General features: G+C 36.3%; 1 protein-coding gene across 11 annotated transcripts in view; it reads left to right on the plus strand.

Annotated features, from left to right (window-relative positions):
• Positions 1–19,752, plus strand: part of CUL4A (cullin 4A) — a 35,193-nt gene that overhangs the window by 13,746 nt on the left and 1,695 nt on the right. For 9 of the 11 annotated variants that reach the window (XM_086880236.1, XM_086880239.1, XM_086880241.1 and 6 more), the window contains 11 exons: positions 2,216–2,283; positions 5,388–5,506; positions 7,960–8,152; positions 9,579–9,683; positions 11,653–11,763; positions 12,173–12,258; positions 13,189–13,296; positions 14,515–14,628; positions 15,537–15,642; positions 18,384–18,556; positions 19,436–19,588. In XM_086880236.1, coding sequence (XP_086736362.1) covers positions 2,216–2,283; positions 5,388–5,506; positions 7,960–8,152; positions 9,579–9,683; positions 11,653–11,763; positions 12,173–12,258; positions 13,189–13,296; positions 14,515–14,628; positions 15,537–15,642; positions 18,384–18,556; positions 19,436–19,588 — 1,336 coding nt within the window. The remainder of the gene's footprint in view (positions 1–2,215; positions 2,284–5,387; positions 5,507–7,959; positions 8,153–9,578; positions 9,684–11,652; positions 11,764–12,172; positions 12,259–13,188; positions 13,297–14,514; positions 14,629–15,536; positions 15,643–18,383; positions 18,557–19,435; positions 19,589–19,752) is intronic. The other 2 variants (XR_015284260.1, XM_086880235.1) reach the window with 2 other exon arrangements.

The following is a 19,752-nucleotide window of genomic DNA, read 5'->3' on the forward strand; positions in this document are numbered from 1 at the left end:
GTCATGGCACATATTTGAACTTGGATCATCTTCCTGTAAATGCTGATTGCAAGGTGACTAGCTTTTTCTAGTGAAATCACTCATAGTGAAATATATGGAACTATTCCTGTTTATAAAGTTATAGCAAATATATGTATTTATTTACTGTTTAGGTTAAAAAAGATTGATACCATTACATTTTCAGTCTAGATAGACATCAAGTACTTGTGTTGAATCTCACCCTTAGTTAAAGGCTTACAAACCTACTTTTAGAAGGCTTCACACTAGTTACCTTCCCTTGCATTAAGAAACAGCAGTTAAAATTAGAGCACTTGAGTTTTCCTGAGGCCATACTTGTTTCTCTGTGTGTGCATGAGAACAGCAGAAAGGATGCTGTTCAGTTGCAACTGGCTTGATCTTGAGATGGAAATGGTACTTCAAACACAAAAGCATCCTGTGAAAAGCCATTCCAAATACTTCATATAACACCTGGGAGGTGTGTTGTTGCAGCCCACACAGGGACTCTCTCAGGCCAGGAGTACATGCTGTTCTGGACAGCTGACCAGATAAATGTGTCTCCTTGTCAGTCAGTAGATGACCAAGGTACATGGCTTTGAGGTCATACAGAAGGTGCCTTCTGGCTCCTTCCTTAGCCAAGATAAATATTCATTCTGTTTGCTTGCTAGAATGTGGTGCTTTGCCTTTTGGCCTGAAGCAGACAAATTGTCCCTTCTCCTGCTCTCAGAATAGGTCTTCCAGAGCAAGGGATGTATTTCATACAACCCCAACTCCTGCTCTTGGAAACAGCCAGCAAGTACAGATAGGAGCAGTTGGAAGTGGCAGGGAATATGGAAAGTACCATAAAAATGGCCATGTGTGTTAAAAACATGGGTCTGTCTAAACAGTATTTCATATTCACTTACAACCACTGAAGGGAACAAATAGAGGAAGTGTATGTGATGCCCTGGTACTCTACTGGTGTCTGTCTGTTTTCAGCTCAGTGTATTTTCTGAACCTGCTGTGGTTCGTGTCTTTGTATCTGTGAAATACTTGCAGTCTCTCATGGGTATTCACATCAGCTTTTCTGTCTGTGCCAGGCAAAGTGTTCCACAGGTAATAAAGTGCACAGCCACCAGGTGATAAAGTGCTTCCTTTTAAGTCTGGTACTCAGTACCATTGCTGATGACCCCACTGAAAAGTGGTCAGTTCCTTCCCCCCTTTCCTGCCCGTTAATGGTATCCCTAGGTCATCTCCTTCCCAGAAAGAAGAGTCTTGACATGTGCAGTTGTCTCTCTTGTAGCTGCTGCTGCATATTTGGATCATTCCTTCTTCCTTCTCTGAACCTTTCCAAATGAAAGACCTAACCTGGTGTTTTGTATGGAAGGTCAGGCATGTCATGATGGGCAGTTTCAGGCGTGTGTTAGCAAAGATTCACTTTAGTTTTAGCAAAAGTGTATCCTCCTACAGGAAAGGCTTCCATCAATCCAAGTTGAGTACCTCTCTCCTAGGAAATCTCAATTAAGGTTCTGAGAACCAGTTTTATAAAATTTTACTCATAGAGAAATGGTTGGTCTTATGTTGTTCCGTTGTAAGCAGGGTAGACGTTTAAACATTGGAATTAATTATGCCTTTTTACTTCGAGCATTTATTTTATCTTTCAGGCAATGAAAGATGTAAAGGAAAACTTCCCACTATTTTTCAGTCCTGTCTAAAATGAATGTATAAATGTAAAAAGTAGGGGACATCCAGAGACAAATTTAAAAGTTTCTGCAAATTTCTGTTTTTTGGCTCTAACTCGATTTATGCTTGTGTACACACATAACACAATTAGCTGAAAATTTTACAGTTAGCTGAATTTTGAACATAACTAGTGTGTATTGTTTTGGTTTGAAGTTCAAACCCTTGGAAGTTTTGTTTTGTTTGCTTGTTTGTTTCCAGAATTCAATATGGCTTTTTTCCAGTTACGCTTTTGCGTTGGCTTTTGCAATGTAAGCTTCTCCCTTCTACTGTGTAAGGAATTTAATTTTATCAATTTTTTTATTTTTTTAATTACATACATAGTTTATTGTTGTCTTTCTTATATCATGTGATAGTTTTTGTCTTAATTAGTTACCTCTAAGCAGAAAATTGTTGGGGTTTTTTGCATTATAATGTAAGTTATGCACAAATACACTGTGATAGAAGGCAACTCCTTTGTACTCTAATGCTTCCTTTATGTTTTTCTTGCCTAATTCAGAAAGCCCCTGATTGCTTGTGTGGAGAAGCAGCTACTAGGAGAACACTTATCAGCTATTTTGCAAAAAGGTATTTTTTTTAATTAATGTTATCTTTGGTTAACAATGGATTCTCGTTTTCTGCAATAGCTATAAATTCCCCAGCTTTTACTTTAAGAGGTATATTAGCCATGAGAAAAACTTCCACAGACACAGAAAGCCAATCCTGTGATTGTTACCCTTACTGTGACATGTAAATGGTATATTTGGAAAGAAATGTCTAAAATCTAATTCCATATTTGTAAAGGTTGCTAAGCCTCTAAATCTCCTTTGACTTGCAGTAGTGGGCTTAGGAATTAAACCTTTGGAACTGCTGCTTTTCTAGAATTATATAAACTTCTAAATGAGAGCTGCAGTTACTGTTGTAGCTTCTTTTATGTGATAATCTCACAGCTCAAGTGCAATAGTTTCACATATTCTCATGATTTGTGGTTTAAAAATTGTGAGTTACTGGCAGCATTCGAGGCAGTGAGCTTTTATATACTTTTGTCTGTACTTTACCTTTTGTCTGGCAATTTCAGATGAGAACTGCAGCCTTCTTAGGAAGTCCTTATTCAGACATTAGTGTGTTCAAATTGTCATTTCTTTGGTCCTCTTAAATTTTAATCTCTCATTTTTTACTGAATTTCTGAGTTTGTTCAGTATTCCCTGATCTTTTAGATATTTTTCTTCGTTTGCAGTATTTAAAGTTTTAGATCCTATTGCAAATTGTCCTTACATCTGTGTTTTCTTTTATGTTGCAAAACAAATGTCCCTGGTTGTCTGGTATTTTCAAACTCCATCATACCCATGTTTAACATTTGGGTGTTATACATACCTTTTCTGTGTCTTTCTTTGTCCCTTTTAAAGATGACTTATGCTCACAGTTTTCTCTCAACTACCCCAGGAATAGCTTGTTTCACTATTTTCAGTACATTTATAGAAATAAGCTTAGTCACTTCATCTTAGCTATTATTAAACTTACAGGCAGAAAGTAAGAATAATTATAGTTTGCTGATGTATGTCAATTTTGCTTGCTGTCTAATTCAAGTATGATGAAGTAACTTTCCTAGTGAAATGCTTGTTTATCAAGTTGCTTAAATAGAAAGTATGTGGTCTTGTTTTAAACTGAACTTTTTCTTGGTTTACAGTGTGTATGAGCCATCCACATAAATACAAAGATATTTTTACATTTTTCTGGCTTTCTGGTTTTACTGTGCTTCAGGACTCGTGTATTGTTGGATCAGCTTTTGCATTCTATGTCTTCATTGGAAAAAATAATTAAAAACGCTTCTGTCATCACTTGGCTTGCTTAGTTTTCTGTATTCATTTGATCTAGGACACATTTTAATTTGCTTATGGTATCTTAGTGTTCTGTTCAATTAGAAGATGCTGCATTTTGCAGGTTTTCTTCATTAAATCAAGGAATGTGAAGTAGTCAGTTTGATACAGTAGAAAAAAAGCTTAGAAATGCAATGTCTGTATGAGAAACCTTTTTTTCCTTATGTTAGTATAACTGCTATTGACTAGATATTTGGGATCATACCTAGTGGTGAGGTGGGGTTTTGTGAATACTGTAGATTTTTCCAAGGCTATGGCAGTGCTTTCTGTAAGCTCTGTGAAACCTTTTATCAGAGGACTTTGCTGCATGTCCTTTTTTGTTTGTCAAATGTATAACTAAATATTATTTTTTCAGTCAAACAGCTCATGTTAGAGAAAGAGGGAAGGCTATATTTAATTATCTAGTTTATAATAAAGCAGGTAGTGTATTGGTGTCTTTAAATGAATAGGAGGTAATGCTTGAATGGGATGGGCGGCATTTCTTAATTAAGAGAGGTGGGTTATTCAGCATGGAAAACAGAATGCTCACAGTGACCTTCCAACACTTAAAGAGGGCTTATAAAAATGGGGGGGGTGGGGGGGGGAAGGGAAGCAGATAGTGATAGATAAGGGGGAATGGTTTTAACTAAAAATGAGATATTCTGAGAAATTTTCTGCTGTGAGGGTGGTGAGTCACTGGAACAGCCCAGAGCTGTGGATACCCCATCCCTGGAAGTGTTCAAGGCCAGGTTGGAAGGAGATGTCTGGTAGGTGTCCTTGCTCACAGCAGGGAATTGGAACAAGATGATCTTGAAGGTCCCTTCCAATCCAAGCTTTTTTATGATTCTTTGATTTCCAGGATTTTAATCCATGCTCAATGAAAAGAGAGCACTAAAACACTGTATTCGAGACTGTGTAGTCTGTTGTCTTACATTTAAAGTATGTCTATTCCTCTGATATCTCAGATGTTTGGGAAATCTTAAAATAGCAGACAAAATCTATCTGATATCATTCTGGAACAGTGCTTGCCATTCTGAATGTGTACATAAGTTACAATATACAGTGAAAGTATTTTTGAGCTGAATAATATAGTAGAATATGGGATAATTTGGTAGTCATTTGCAAATGAATCTTTAATATAATTTAAAAATTAGCATTAATGAAATATATTTGGTGAAACAGGACAGTTGTACACTGTCAGCTGCACTGATGGTGTGAATTGTCAGCCTGTGCAAAATCAAGCTTTTAGTTTTAAAAAAAAAATTGTCTTAAATCTTTGATGCTATGCTATGGTATTACTAAAGCCTCTGTAACTGACACCAGACAAAGTACTTCTGATTACACTGGAACTACATTTGTCTATTCTCTAATGGAAAAATGTGTATGAAGTTATTTGCTTGTTATATTCCTTGGGCTTCACAATTTGTTAGCCCAAAGCTTAGTCTCACGTGGGGTGAGCTGACAAAGCAAAAGTTGCTTGAAAGGAATTTGTAAGCTTGTGTTACTCCATTTGTAGGAGTGTAGACTGTTCCCAGCATGTTCTTAATCTAAAAACATGGGTCACTGTGCTCCACAGAAAAAAATCTCGTAAAGTATTTATCATTACTTTAAATTTAGGACGGCTTACTTAGCTTTTTGTTTTCTTTAGAGGTTCTTGATAAAACTATACCCTTGAAGTCAAGCGCTCTTCATAATTATTCTGCAAAAGGCTTACGATCATCACCTTGTTGGGAAAGTATTTCAGTTGAAATATTAGTATATTCTCTAACAGATATATTCTCTAATATATTTCTAACTGTATTCAAATTTTCTTTTTTTCTAATTTAATTTTTTTAGGACTTGATAGCCTGCTTGATGAAAATAGAATATCAGATTTGACTCAGACATACCAGCTCTTCAGCCGGGTAAAAGGTGGACAGCAGATCCTTTTGCAACACTGGAGTGAATACATCAAGGTATTTCAAAGATCTATTACTAATGTAAAAGTTTATGCTGTTACAAATTTCTTCTGTCAAAGTCAAAAATAACTTAGGTGTATAACCAAACTTCTGTTTTAAGTAAATATGGGGAGGGATGTTAATGCTGCTGCCTCAGTAACAGTCACATGATAAGTAACAGCAACACCTGCTTTGGTTTTAAATTTCTCCTTAGAAATTATTTTCCTTATAGGTTTGAGTATTATACAGGATGGTTTTGGTTGCATTGATTTTAAACAGAACCACATGCACATGTGTTTAGACTATGCTGAACTGTGCTATATGCTGTTTTGCTGCAAATACACTCAACTCTTTACATACCTGCAAAAGCATTGAAATATCAGATGTTGCTATTCTTCAGCTTAGGCAGTGCTACTCATAGCCAACCTACTACAATGTTGATGGGTGTTACAGCTGTTGCGGAGGGAATGGTCCTATTGAAAGCAATCCATCAGTTGTATTTAGATGCTTTGGTTTGTTAGGCATAATGTCCATATAGTATGCTGCCCCAGAGAGCTTGCACTCTAGTGGTCTTGCAAGATGAAGGCAGGAAGGCTTCACAGAAGATTTTTCCTCCCTGGAGTTGATAATTCCCGATGTCATGACTCTCCCCTCAATTGCCCATGTGTTCATCAACCCTCAGGACTAAGTGCACAACATCACAGAGGTGCCTTTTCTGCACAGCTATGTCTGGAGTTCAGCATGATCCAGCAGTGCTGCATGGAATGGAACATGGTTACCCTCTGCCCCCAGAACCAAGGTGGACTTTACTCCTTAGGATGTTGTCCAATTGAATGGTGGTGCTGTGGCTGAGGAGGATCATCTTCTTCCTTTCTCCCAGATCATGCTCCTCCCTTAATCCTAGAGGTGCTGCCTGCCACTCCATAGGCTCTCCTGTGACCTGTTATATTACAATACCTGGGCAAGGTCAGTTTAATCCCAGGTTTAGTGAGCTAAAGAGACTCAGAAGAGTTCATGTGCTGGTCCAAGGAAAGAAGCAGGAGTTCAACATGGGTAAAAAATAAGGAAAGGAACCTTTCCTTTCACAGCAATAAGTTGTTAAATTGGCTTATCATACCCGGTGTCTTGCAGAATCAGACCTCCTATGGCTTAAAGATGGTTTTTTACATACTCAAAAACCTAGAAAACTTTTTCTGTAGTGTCAGTAAATCTCCTCCTTCCAAGCATTCTGTATGGCAGTAAAGAGAGGCTTCAAAAACTTGTAATATTTATCTTGTGAGCCAAGTTACTGTGGTAAGGGTCTGTGCTCCATTGTCACCTTTTTGTGATTTCAGAGCTGTCATTCAGCTTTCTTTATCTTGGTTTGCCATTTACAGAGTGGGGGAATAGCCCTGCAATTTACGGATATACCTGACAGAGACTGTGAGACACCCAAATGCCGTATTAATGAAGGGGAAATTGTGACAAGTGGAAGATCTGATGGACTAGCTGATCATCAGAGGTCTCTTCCAGCCCAGACTGTTCTGTGATTCTGTGATACACGTGTTGAATCTAAGGCTCTTGGGAGCATAGTGTTCAGCTTTACTCTGAAATGGTGCTTGAGAGAAATCTCGATGAAAGATGCCAGTGTCTTAATTAGATAATGCAGTGGAAATTGAGGCTGGAGAGGGATTTCCCCCTATCTCTTTCAGCATTGGCTAACATACTTAAGTTGGTGAAAATATACCAATTGAATACTGTTTTGCTTTTACTGTGCAGATGTTCCTCTTTCTCACCTTGGAAAACTGATTGTTCTGTCCAGGGCACTGATCAAAGTGTTATTAAGCAAATGTAAATAGTCCATTAGGTGAAAATCCTCTCCTTCAGGATATTTTGGTTCATTAGACAAATGGTGTTCCATTTCTGAGATAATAAATGTAGGGACAGGAAGAGAAAATCAAGTCTGTGTCTGCTTCTTGTGCATGAGAAAGTTTTGTTTACTTTTAAGTCAGCTAGGATCATTCTGGTTTAGAGCCCTTGATGAAAGAAAAATAGGGCTGAGCAGCAGTTAAATTTTTGTTACCTGTTTAATCAATTAAGCTCTTTAGTGGGTTTAATAAAAACAGTGCAAAGTTTTCCTTTATGCTTAACATTTGAGGCAGTTTCCATTTAATTTATTTTACATGAATCATAGTTCTGTATGTCACTGTAAATTTACACATCATAGTCATGTCTACTGTGTATTTATTTTTTTTTACTTTTGTCTTAAATGTAAATAATTTTTAAATCAAACACTAATGTTTGAAATCCATTAATATGTGTCTAGTTTTTATTTTAAATTTCAGTGCATCTCATTTTTAAAAAACTTGCAGTCATAAGTAGTTCTGTAAAATAATTTTTCTAATGATAAATTTTATAAGGGTAAATGATTCTGTTGGGGGAGATAGATAGCACTCTGAAGTATTTTACTATCAAAAGTGTTTGTTTTACAGAACTTTGGGACAACAATAGTGGTTAATCCTGAAAAAGACAAGGATATGGTGCAAGAGCTACTAGATTTTAAGGATAAAGTGGACCATATCATAGAAGTGTGCTTTCAGAAAAATGAAAAATTTATAAACTTGATGAAGGAGTCCTTTGAAACATTTATCAACAAGAGACCAAATAAGCCTGCAGAATTGATAGGTACACAAATATTTTTCTGTGAAATATTTCAAAAATCTCTAGAAAGCATGATAATGCTGCTGAGTGTGCTAGTGCAGTAGTGGTGCAGTCGCATTCTGCTTTAGGAGACTGGTTTTGGGACGAGGCAAACATTAACCTGGGCGTGTGGTGGGCCCCAAGAGCTTGGGTGTGCTGTTAGGGGGTCCTGGTGGAGCATGTCACCCTCCTGTCCCTGCGCTCTGCTGCTTGCACGGGGCTGGTGCTAACAGCTGCTCAGTGGAACACTGGGGCTGCCATGGGAGTAAATGGTTAGGGGGAAGAGCAGCTGTGGCAAGTAAAGGGGATTTAATTGTGATAGTATAGGAGTTCTGTGGATGTTCTGGATCTATCAGAAAGGAGTGAGTACAGCCCATCCATCTGCCTTGAAGGCTGTAGTTGGGATAACAATTTTAAAGCCTTCAGGTACAAGGAGTTTTAATAGAGGGGAAAAAACCCCACTACGTTGACAGGAGAACTCATGCTTATTAAGGGGAAAGATAATAACAAATACTTTAAAAATACTATTTAGTTTATCCCTTATCTGGCAAAAGCTATCCTTACAGTTTTGCCTGCTGAAAAACTGGAGCTGTGGCATTTTATACCAGAGAGGATCCTGCTTCTTGGTTGTTTGTTTTCCCTCTTTACATTCTTTGGCCTTTATTTGGCTTATTTTGTGTCTTCCTTCTAAAATCAACTTTATGTAGGACAGATTGCACATTGTAATCTGTACACAATTGATTGTATTGCATAGTGATACAGGTTAAAGCCATGACAGGAGCTGTTGTAATTTGTGTATCATGGTGTTTCAGCTCCCACAAAGGTTTTCTTCTTACACAGAAGGTTGTATAAGGATACTAATGTGGCTTAATAAATACCTAGCTAAACTCAAGGCTTAACCTTATTTCTGGCATTCTGAAACTACTAACTGGAATTTAAATTTTAATATGCTTCTACTAAGGAGTGAGGGACATAGTAGAGGTCTACAAAAATATAGTCTTCTTTATGTTGTTTGTTTCTGTTTCTCATAAAATACATTCATATACATTGTACACTTCCAAAACATTGTCTTTCAACAAGTAATGTGCTTGTGTGACTATAAAACAAAATGTGGGAATTTCTAATGTACTCAATTATTATACTGTATTAATTTTTTGCCTTGGACTATTCCTTTTTGCAGTACTTTTCTGTTAGATATAGTAGGGCTCCAGTAATATTCCAGTAATATAGTAGGGCTCTGTCATTCCACTGAACATAGGGATGGGAAAAGGGAAAATTGAAAATTTAGCGCTTATCCTATATTTTAACATCTAGTAGTATTTAACACATAGTAATATGTCAAGCAGGAGATGCTTAAGTTGGTTATTTTAGATCTATTTTTAAGCTGTTACCTAATTTTATTTATTTGTAGCAAAATATGTGGATTCCAAGTTAAGAGCTGGTAATAAAGAAGCAACAGATGAAGAGCTGGAAAGAATCCTTGACAAAATCATGATCATATTTAGATTCATTCATGGTAAGAAACAGCAGTTCACTGTTGATGCAATTAAAACTGTTCCACTTGCTACTAGCAGGGCTGTGTCACTGTCAGATACAAAATGATTTACACAGACACAGCTTGAAGTGTGATGAAAGATGAAGAAGGCTTTATTTGTTCTTTCAGTATTTATAGAGTTTTGACAACGACCAGGGGTTGGATATTCAGGTCACCACCTTTCCAACCACACTGGCTGTGAGAGACGTCCATCAAAAGGCATATCTTTAATGGAATGTATAAACACCTATGTTTATTCTTACTTTCCTGGGAAAGTGGCTAGAAATTATGAAAACAATAACAAAAGGCCTGATTCTCAGGGCGACAGGGCTGCTTTCCTCTGAATGCAAGAGATCTTTTTCAGCATCCATTTCAGCTCTACTCAGTCTTTAATTCAGGTTGCCTTACACCTGAAAGAGCACAATAAATATACCAGAGAGGACATATAGTTCTGTGGAGATTTGCAAGCTACAGACCTTTCAGGGCCTTGTGAGTGGAAACCTAAGGGTTAGAAGTGTTGCTGGAAGATTTTTAACATAAATCAACCATGATTGTAACCACAACCTCTCCTCTAATGACAGTACAGACTTTCTCTTTCCTGTCCACTTAGGTATGTTGCAGATACAAAGCATGATAAACCAGCAACTTTTCTTGACTTCTCTTTTCTCTTCATAGCTGAGAAGGAACACAGAGGAGGGCTCAGAATGATAGAAAAAAGTGTTACTGCTGAGTTTCACTGCTTTTGAAATGCATTTCTCTCATGTATGTCTCTGTCTGAGCAAAACCCTTGAATGTGTTAGGAATTTTTTTTTTCTTCCCTAGATTTGATATCAGAAAAACCAATGGTCTTATCCAATACAGATGCATGGTCACTGCTCTGAGGGAAGTGGAATGTGTTTCCTGAGGTAGAATAGCAGGAATTACCCAATTCTGTATTAGTTTGTCTGAGATCTATGGGGTGCTCTTCTCATAAAAATCCCAAAGAAGTACAATATGATGGGAAAGCAGCCAAGTCATAAAGTAGTATTACCATTTGCATAATTGAATCATAATTGCATAATTTTTGTCAGATGGAGATGGTGAATGAAAACAGTTTGTTCTGGCAACTTCTCAACATAAGAGATTAATGTTTTTTAATCTGAGACTTCCACCAACTCTTTTTCTCTTCATATTTTAAAAGCACAAATTTCATTTTGAGCTGTCTAGTACATAAGAGCTCTTGTAAGAGCAGATGATAATTAGTAGGTAGATTCTGGGTGTCAGCCAGATATTTTTGTTAATATCTTGATGCAGCTGGTTCATGAAACTTCACCAGGACAGGATGGGGAAGGAAGAAGACTACCATAAGAAGAACTAAATTGGAAGCTGTTTACAAGGAATTACAAGGGGCTACTGTAGGCAGCAGAAGTAGTGGCTTGGGTTTACAGTAAATTTGTTCCTCTTGCTGGTGTCTTTGCACTGTCAGTAGGGGGAAGCTTGGGTTTAAGGTATGAAAAGTGCATTTCAAAAGGCTACTGGCAAACCATGTGGGAAGACTTCTGTTAAATTTTCTTTCCCTTAGGCTTTTAAAACATATTCTTAATACATAGAAAACATCTTTCCCCCCCCCCCCCTTTTTTTTTTGAATAAATCAGACCAGTGGAGGGAGAACATTTTTCTGGACCCCAGAGTAATTTCATGTGTTTTGTAGCTGATCCAACGGGAAATACAAGGCAGTCCAAGTTTCTGGGGCAGAAATAAAAAAGAAAGAAGAAATTTTTTTTCAAAATATGTTAAAATTATTAAAATATAAAAAGAACAAAATGTCTACATGTTTTTCTTCACTACTGCATAATGAATATTGTTCTGCTAATCAGCCTTTCATGAGAAAGGCTTGTTCCATAAGCCTGAAGAGAGTGATGCAGATAGAATGTATAATTTCATTTTATTTTTTGTTTCAATTTCCTTACAGGGAAAGATGTGTTTGAGGCATTTTATAAGAAAGACTTGGCTAAAAGACTGCTGGTTGGAAAAAGTGCATCAGTAGATGCTGAGAAGTCCATGTTGTCAAAACTTAAACATGGTAGGTGTCTTCAGATGTTAAATTTGTGTTAAATTTGTGCTGCTTTTTGGCATGCAAATTTGGAATCCTTGTTTTCTCATGCTTTTAAGAAGGGACAAGCCAAATTTTAAGTAATAGCTGGACAGCTCTTAACATAAGAGTTGTGTATATATGTATATATATGTGTATATATATAGATATATACAGATGTCTGGCCTTTCATTATGCTCAGCAAAAACTATTAGCTGCCATCTTAGGTATGAGACTGGTTTATTTAATGTACCTACAGAGGAGCAGAATCCTGAAAACATCTGTTTGTGGGTGCTCTGTAACCTGGTAATGTGGCTCAACTGTCTCAGGTTAAATGTTTATCACTTGTTCTGTGCTTCTTTGTAATTGTGGGATTTTTACTTTTTTGTGTGTGTGACAGAATGTGGTGCAGCTTTTACCAGCAAACTGGAGGGCATGTTCAAGGACATGGAACTGTCCAAAGATGTCATGGTACAGTTCAAGCAGGTATGTTTAACTTTTGCTTCTATACAAAATTTTGCACAGTCATGTGGAAGCATTTAATGGTGCTATCTCTTGGATTAAGCTAAAATAGTCATAATAATAGTGTCTACTTACTGTTCTGTTTATGCAACAGAATTTATTTATTGTATACAATAATTTTACAGTTCTATTTGATCCCTTCGAAAGTAAACTAGTCGAAATACCACATAGTAATTCAGTTGACTGACATCTTTGGAAGTCTGTATCCTTTCATTCTGTAAGCTGGTACTGCTCCGATGAATTTTTTGTGAATGGCCCACACCAGAGAATATCCCTGAAGGTTTGGGTCTCCGCCCCAAAGTTTCAAACATGCTGGTGACCAATGAATGCTTGCAGGAAATACTGTACATGCTCACCCTGTTGTTGCATTTCTCTCTGGGTGCTTATTTTGGGGCCTTACTGAAGTCCGTATGCTGAGTTTGAGATCTGACCCAGGACAACACCCATAATAAAATACTGTAGTGACTCTTCTGTCCCAGATTTTGCAGTCTGGCTTGACTAATGCTCTCCTCCAATTATATGATGAAGTTTTGTCTAACAGATGTAAAACTCCAAGGAGATCCTTTTGATCTTATAGTCCTTACTATGGTTGCTTTTCTTTTGCTTTATTTGCCTGTGATTAAGGTTTCTTTGACTGTAGCACCCTGTATAGACAGTGGTCTAGGATATTTCAAGGCATGTTGATCTTTTTTTCGTACTTCCAGCCTCTTGTTGTGTTTTGGAAGTGGTCATTAGATAGTTACTCAAAATGCTGGTAGAGCATGTAACCAAGAATGTGGCCTGTAAGAATTTTTCATTGTTATACTAATCCTGAATTTCTAATTTAAGTATATACATTTTCTAATTTAGTATGCAGGTAGTATACTTGAATAATTTTTGTCTCTTATATTTCAGTATATGCAGAACCAAAGTGACCCAGGAAATATAGACCTGACAGTAAATATATTAACTATGGGATACTGGCCAACTTACACACCTATGGAAGTCCACTTAAATTCAGAGGTTTGTGTTTGAATTATTTTTCTAAGTGCACTTTACAGAATGGAATCATTATCACAGGTGCATTAATGCCCTTCATTCAATGTTTTTCTGATAGATATTTAAGGGGTTGATATAATTTTAAGGATTCCAGAATTGCAAAATATAAAATGTAGTGGATAAAATCCACTTTTTTCAGATGATTATTTCATTCAGTGTGGGTTTTTTTTTACCTGTATAATAATATCATTGCCTTACTGTGGTCAGTTACTTAAAAGTTTGCAATTAGTCAGTTCACCATAATTAGTCAATCTTTAACTACATTGGTTAGGCACTTTGAATTAGTCAATAGTTATGGGTTTTTTTCATGTTTATGTTACTTGGTTTTTTTTTTTCCAAGATCCTTTCTTTGTGTCACACAAAAACTAGCCCCTGCATTTAAGTAATATTTGCCTGAAAAATGATTGTTTCCAAGTTGAGAGATTTTTGCAAAGCTCTTCCAGTAGCAGTTTAGGTTGAAATGTGTATTTGGAGTCCCTATTTCCTACAATACCTTGCTTGATCAGAGGTGTGGGAAGCACTACAGAGGCCAGAGGTGGTAATGGGGGTTCCCACTCAGTTTGGAAGGTATGGAAGCTCTTGTACTCTTCTTTCTGAAGTGTCTTTTCCATGGCAGACTACTTTTGAAGGATCCAGCCTGAGCAGCACCTCATTAAAATGGAGGGGTAGATCCCTCTTACTTGGAAGTAGGAGGGCATAAAGTAGTGGAATTGGAACTGGAGTTGCATTCCATCCACAAACTACAGGAAGAATTTAAGAGCAGATGGTATTAGCCAGTGTAAAGATGTGAGATGGATGGTTTTTGTCCCATGAGAGATGGATGCTTTTTGTCCCATGACTGCTAGGTCAAATTCAAAGTCCAGGACATTGAATCTCTGATAATGAAACCATTATCTCTCTTGAGATTTAAAACCTTTTACAGGAAGTTGATTTTACTATTACTTGAAACAAAACAAGCAAATTAACCCAAGGAAAATTCAGTTATCTTTGAATTGAGGCTTTCTTATGGGCATAATAGTACCAGTGTACTTGTGAGCAAAATTTTGGTCTTTGGATTAATATTTTACCACAAAAGAAGCCATTTTGAAACATGGTTGAGGAGAATAAAGACATTACATGTGTGAAATCATTTGGCATCACTGCACTGATACAATGCTGGTGTTTTTTCTCTTCTCTTAACAGATGATAAAGCTTCAAGAGGTATTTAAAACCTTTTACCTGGGAAAACACAGTGGTCGAAAACTTCAGTGGCAGACGACTTTAGGGCATGCTGTTCTAAAGGCAGAATTTAAAGAAGTAAGTTTGCCTGCATAAGACTTTACCTGTTAGGTTAAAATTTAAGTCAATTATTTGGAATCTAATAATGTGTTTGTTTTTTTTATTAATCTAGTAATATTTTTGTGGCAGAACAATCACAATTCAATACTGTTATTCTGTACAGAAAGTAGGCTTTTTATTATTAAACTGAAATACTACTTAGATAACACAACAATGTGATACCTTTTGGTAATACTAATTTGATAGGAATTGTTGCTCATTCAAATAATTTAAGTTGTAATAAAGCAAGAAATTAAAGCAAGAAAAAGAACACAGTATTTTTTGTCTTTAATTTGGAATTGTTTTGATTGTAGAAATCTTGGTGATGCTCTTAGTACGCTTGATATACATAAAGAGTCTGAAGGGCTGTTAGTCATGTGATGGCTGTGGTTAAAATTTAAATGCTTGTTGAATTATTTAACTGTTAAATAACTGTACTGTTTGTCTTATGCAGTATCTTGCCTTGTAATAGTGCAGCTTCACTGAGCCACAGCAAAGACATAAAACCCCTTGAATTCTTTTACTGACTTATTGTGAATATTGACTTAACTATGAACAAATTTGCTATTGATGGAGGCAGCACTAAAATTGCTTATATTGTAATTAAAATTAAGTGAAGGGTGTGAAGTAAATATCAGGCCATTCTAATGAGCTTCTGCAGTGTATTGTATTGTTACTGTTAGAGGAGCAAAAAAAAGAGATTTTACAAATTTCCTGTTTCCTCAATACTACATTCAGGCAGATTTTTCTGTGTGCCAAGCATTCTAAAATGCATATCCATTCTTCTAGAAATAGCAAAATTAATGTAACTTGCTGTAACTGTCAAATGTAGAGGGTACAATAGAAAATTCTCTGAATATTGCTATTACTTGTTTTTTCTCTTTTAGGGGAAGAAGGAGTTTCAAGTATCCCTCTTTCAGACATTAGTATTACTTATGTTTAATGAAGGAGATGAATTCAGTTTTGAAGAAATTAAAATGGCTACTGGTGTAGGTAGGAAGAATACTTTGATTCTTAAATTTATTCATCAAGTGATCGGCAGTTACGATTTGGTGTGTGAAGGCCTAATTTTAAGAAATTTGTCACAATCATTAGGACAAACTTTGTGCCAATAGCATACACACACCAAAAGAGATGAGGAAAACACACTGCACGTATTTCTTAGTGTATTTTCTTGGCGTCTAAAATGGATGCTTTATGAAATTATTCCTAAGAGCTGTGTGTCATGTGGTACTACTAACAGCCTATTAGATTTACAAAATGTAGCACTGCAATTCCTAAAATTTAAGTGGTGATAAAGACTGTTGTGTTGTTGTGTATTTTTGCTCCCTTTCAGTTTCACATACTATATTTTGAAAATGATGTGTTGTAGAATGTCATTTGGGGGTGATTTAAGAGAGTATTTTCAGTTGAATTGTTCTGTGAGCTCACTAAAACACTGTCATCATTACTCTCTGCAAGTTTTGCATCAATCAGCAGCTTATACCCAGTAGTCCTTTACATGTTGAAACTTAGGATCAACCTAATACAGCAATATCTGACGGAGTATTTGAGCCCTTACAAGTACTAAAATATTGTAATATATTTACTAGAAGACAGTAAAATGAGGATACCAAGAATCCTTGCAGTTCAGAATGATGTATTGCAGAAGGAAGTACAGCATGGGTGCTCCATTGTCTCAGTGTCGGTGCTTCAAGTTACTTAGTCATCCTCTCCCTTAATGATAAAGGGAGCTGAAGAAAATCCATGCAAGTGATAATAATCAGGATTGTTTGGAGAGGCTCATTAGGCTGGAGTACAATATTTACAGAACAAACACAGGATCATGCAAGCCTCATCCAGGTCCTGTTTTTGCATCTTGGATTGTTGTCCTGCTGTCTCATCTTGGATTGCTCTCCCTTGGAGCTTGCATTGTGGCTACCTGACAGCAACAGCTAAAATCTGGTGCATGGAAATCCATTACATATAGCACAAAATAAGGAATTCATTTTAAGGCAGGTGGCTGGAATTGGTAGTTGGGAGCTACCTATATGTCATTGCACTGAGCACCATGCCTGTATTTCTCTCCCCTTTGGAGAAGTAGTATAGAAATTAGGTAGTAAGGACAGTTCATGGTCCACAGGGTTCCTGTGAGGCCAGGATGAATAGCACAGAATCAGGGAATGGCTTGGGTTGTAGTTCCTGCCCCCTGCCCTGGGCAGGGCCACCTTCCATTAAACCAGGTTGCTCAGAGCTCCATCCAGCCTGGTCTTGAACAATTCCAGGGAAAGGGCATCCAGAACAACCTGTTCTAGTGCCTTGCCACCCTCACAATAAAGAATTTCTTCCTAATACCTAGTATATTCTGTTTCAGTTTGAAGCCATTCCCCCTTGTCATGTCACTACATGGTCTTGTAAATTTTCTTGTAGGGATTTTTTCTTGTGGGGATTAACTGGCCATGATTGGAACTGTTACAATAAGTAATCAGTCTCTTTAATGAGATTTTCCCTGGAACATAGGAGAGTGAGAAGATGCATAAACTGTTACTCAGAGAAAGAGTTACTTCTTTCTAATTGTGCTGCTTTGAGATGTGTTATCCAAATATATTCTCTGCTTTTACTTCCCTTATTATCAAGGAAGCCTCTAGGAGCTGTAGTTTTTATTTCAGGGATTGATAGGTAATTGTGAATTCCTTCCCTCTGGCATATTCTAACCTGTGACTTCACATGCAAAGTTCCAGAGTCTTTTAACAGCAGCTTTGTATTTGGATAAAACAGAGTTTGACAATGTGCATTTACTGAGACTGAAACACAGAAAATGTCTCAAATGTCATAAATACCTTTTCAGCCCACATTGTTTAAAGGGTTCTTTTTAGAAATCATAGAACAGTTGGAATTTTAAAAGAAGGAAAAGGTTGCTCTGTGCAAAGCTTAAGTATTTTTAAAATAGCAATAGTGTTAATTTTTTACTCAGCTGTACTTCAGCACTAGATTGCAAAACTTTTCTTTCAGTTTTTAGACTAAAACTCTGTTCAGGAGATCCAACACATTTAATGATAATTTTATACTGTGAATAAAGTATTCTGGAGACTGCAGAGGCTGTTTCAAAGCAAAATATTGATACAAGACTTTGCATCATAATTAGAATGTTCAAGTCTTCATTTTACCTTCTTGTCTAAATGCTTTTAGCCTTAAATATTACTAGATAAAATTTTTCTCACACACTGGTGTACTACTTCCCTGTTTTAGGGGAAGTTTGACTATAATAGCTGTCAGCTCTACCCTCCCACAAAACATCTTCCTGTCAATTTAAACTTCTTTATTTTTATTCTATTAGATTTTTTGCTGTGTAACAAAAACCCTGATCAAATCTTAAAACAGGTGGCTTTGAGTTTCTTGTCATACACTGACTTTTTGTTTTCCAAAGTCCTGTTACTACCATGTAAAACTAAAGCAATAAAACTAAGTTTGTGTTAAAGTGAAATCTTTCCTGAAACTATTTTGGATGGAAAACTCAGATGAGCCTAAATCTTTCTTTCTGATGTATATAATCCTGTGCATGCTCTCAGCATTTAAGCTATGAAAGATAAAACCAGGTTTGAAGGCTGTGAGCTACTTCCCAATTGGAACTTAGTTGGAAGAAAGTATTAACATAAAAAAACACTAGCTTTTCAATTTATTTCTAGATTAATCACATAAAGCTCTTGATGTTAATGTTTTGTTCTGATTTCTCTCATATTTGAACTCCTTCACAGAGGACAGTGAATTAAGAAGAACCTTGCAGTCTTTAGCTTGTGGAAAAGCACGAGTATTGATTAAAAATCCAAAGGGCAAGGATGTAGAAGATGGAGATAAATTCATCTTTAATGATGATTTCAAGCATAAACTGTTTAGAATAAAGATCAACCAGATTCAAATGAAAGAAACAGTACGTACTTTTTCCATTCATTCAGTTTATGTATTAACTTTATCTACATATCCCATATGGATTTCTATTTTTTGCATATAAAGAAATGAATATTTAATTTCAGAGGATATTTACATTTTTTAAGTAGTCAAGATGACTCAAAGAGGCAATAAAGGCTTTAAAATCACTGAACTTGAATGCAACTTAGGTTGCTTCCTGTGGTTGCAAATTTAAACGCCTATATATTAAACTAAAAGGATCTTGTAGACATTTCAGCCCATCTTAGAAGTTTCTGTGGTATTGCTGAAGTGTTTATACTGTATTGAACTCAGGAATCAAATGTCACCATGCCACTTCTATATTTAGCAGGTAAGAGTGCTATAAAATCAGGGCTGTTCCATTACTCTGCAGAGAAAACAAACCTTTTTTTGTTGTATCTGAATCCCCATTCTTGGCACAAGGTGACACATTCTAATTAACATTTGTTTGTTTCTTTTTTGCCTTTGCATATTAAATTCCAGGAAAGTTTAACTGGAAAAGTTAAAACTGGAGTTTAACACAAAATGCTGCTGTATTTGGGCTGTCAAAGTGTTGTGTTCTTTGAGAAATCTGAAGGGAACTTCTAAGATTTACTTTAGTTTATCAAATAATGTAAAAAAATAAGGCACATTTTTTTTTCCTTCACATTATCCTTAATTTTCTCTTTTACTTGCTTTAGCAGTACACTTCAGAAAACACTTAGCAATTAGAATGCAGTAATGCGTGCATCTGTCTCAAGGATAAGAGTGCATAAGTTTAATTTTATTGTGAAGGTTAACTATAGAGATATAATTAATAAAAAGTAGCAACAGAGGATGATATGATGTTGTGATGATATTGTGGTGTTGTGTTGTTCTTTAGGCTGAGGAACAGGTCAGCACAACTGAAAGAGTATTTCAGGACAGGCAATATCAGATTGATGCTGCTATTGTACGAATAATGAAAATGAGGAAGACTCTTGGTCATAATCTTCTTGTTTCTGAATTGTATAACCAACTGAAATTTCCTGTGAAGGTAACTTACGTTTTTGTTTGTCAAACCATCCTAGATTTATGTAAATATATGTAATATATGTTTCTATTCAGCTTGTCTATAAGAGCAAGAAATGAGAAATACCATAGAATTAAACTCAAAGATTAAGGTATTGTGTGGACAGAAATAAGTTGGAGTAGCAGTAG

Source organism: Cyanistes caeruleus, chromosome 3, assembly GCF_971803275.1.
Source record: "Cyanistes caeruleus chromosome 3, bCyaCae1.hap1.1, whole genome shotgun sequence".
Lineage (NCBI taxonomy): Eukaryota > Metazoa > Chordata > Aves > Passeriformes > Paridae > Cyanistes > Cyanistes caeruleus.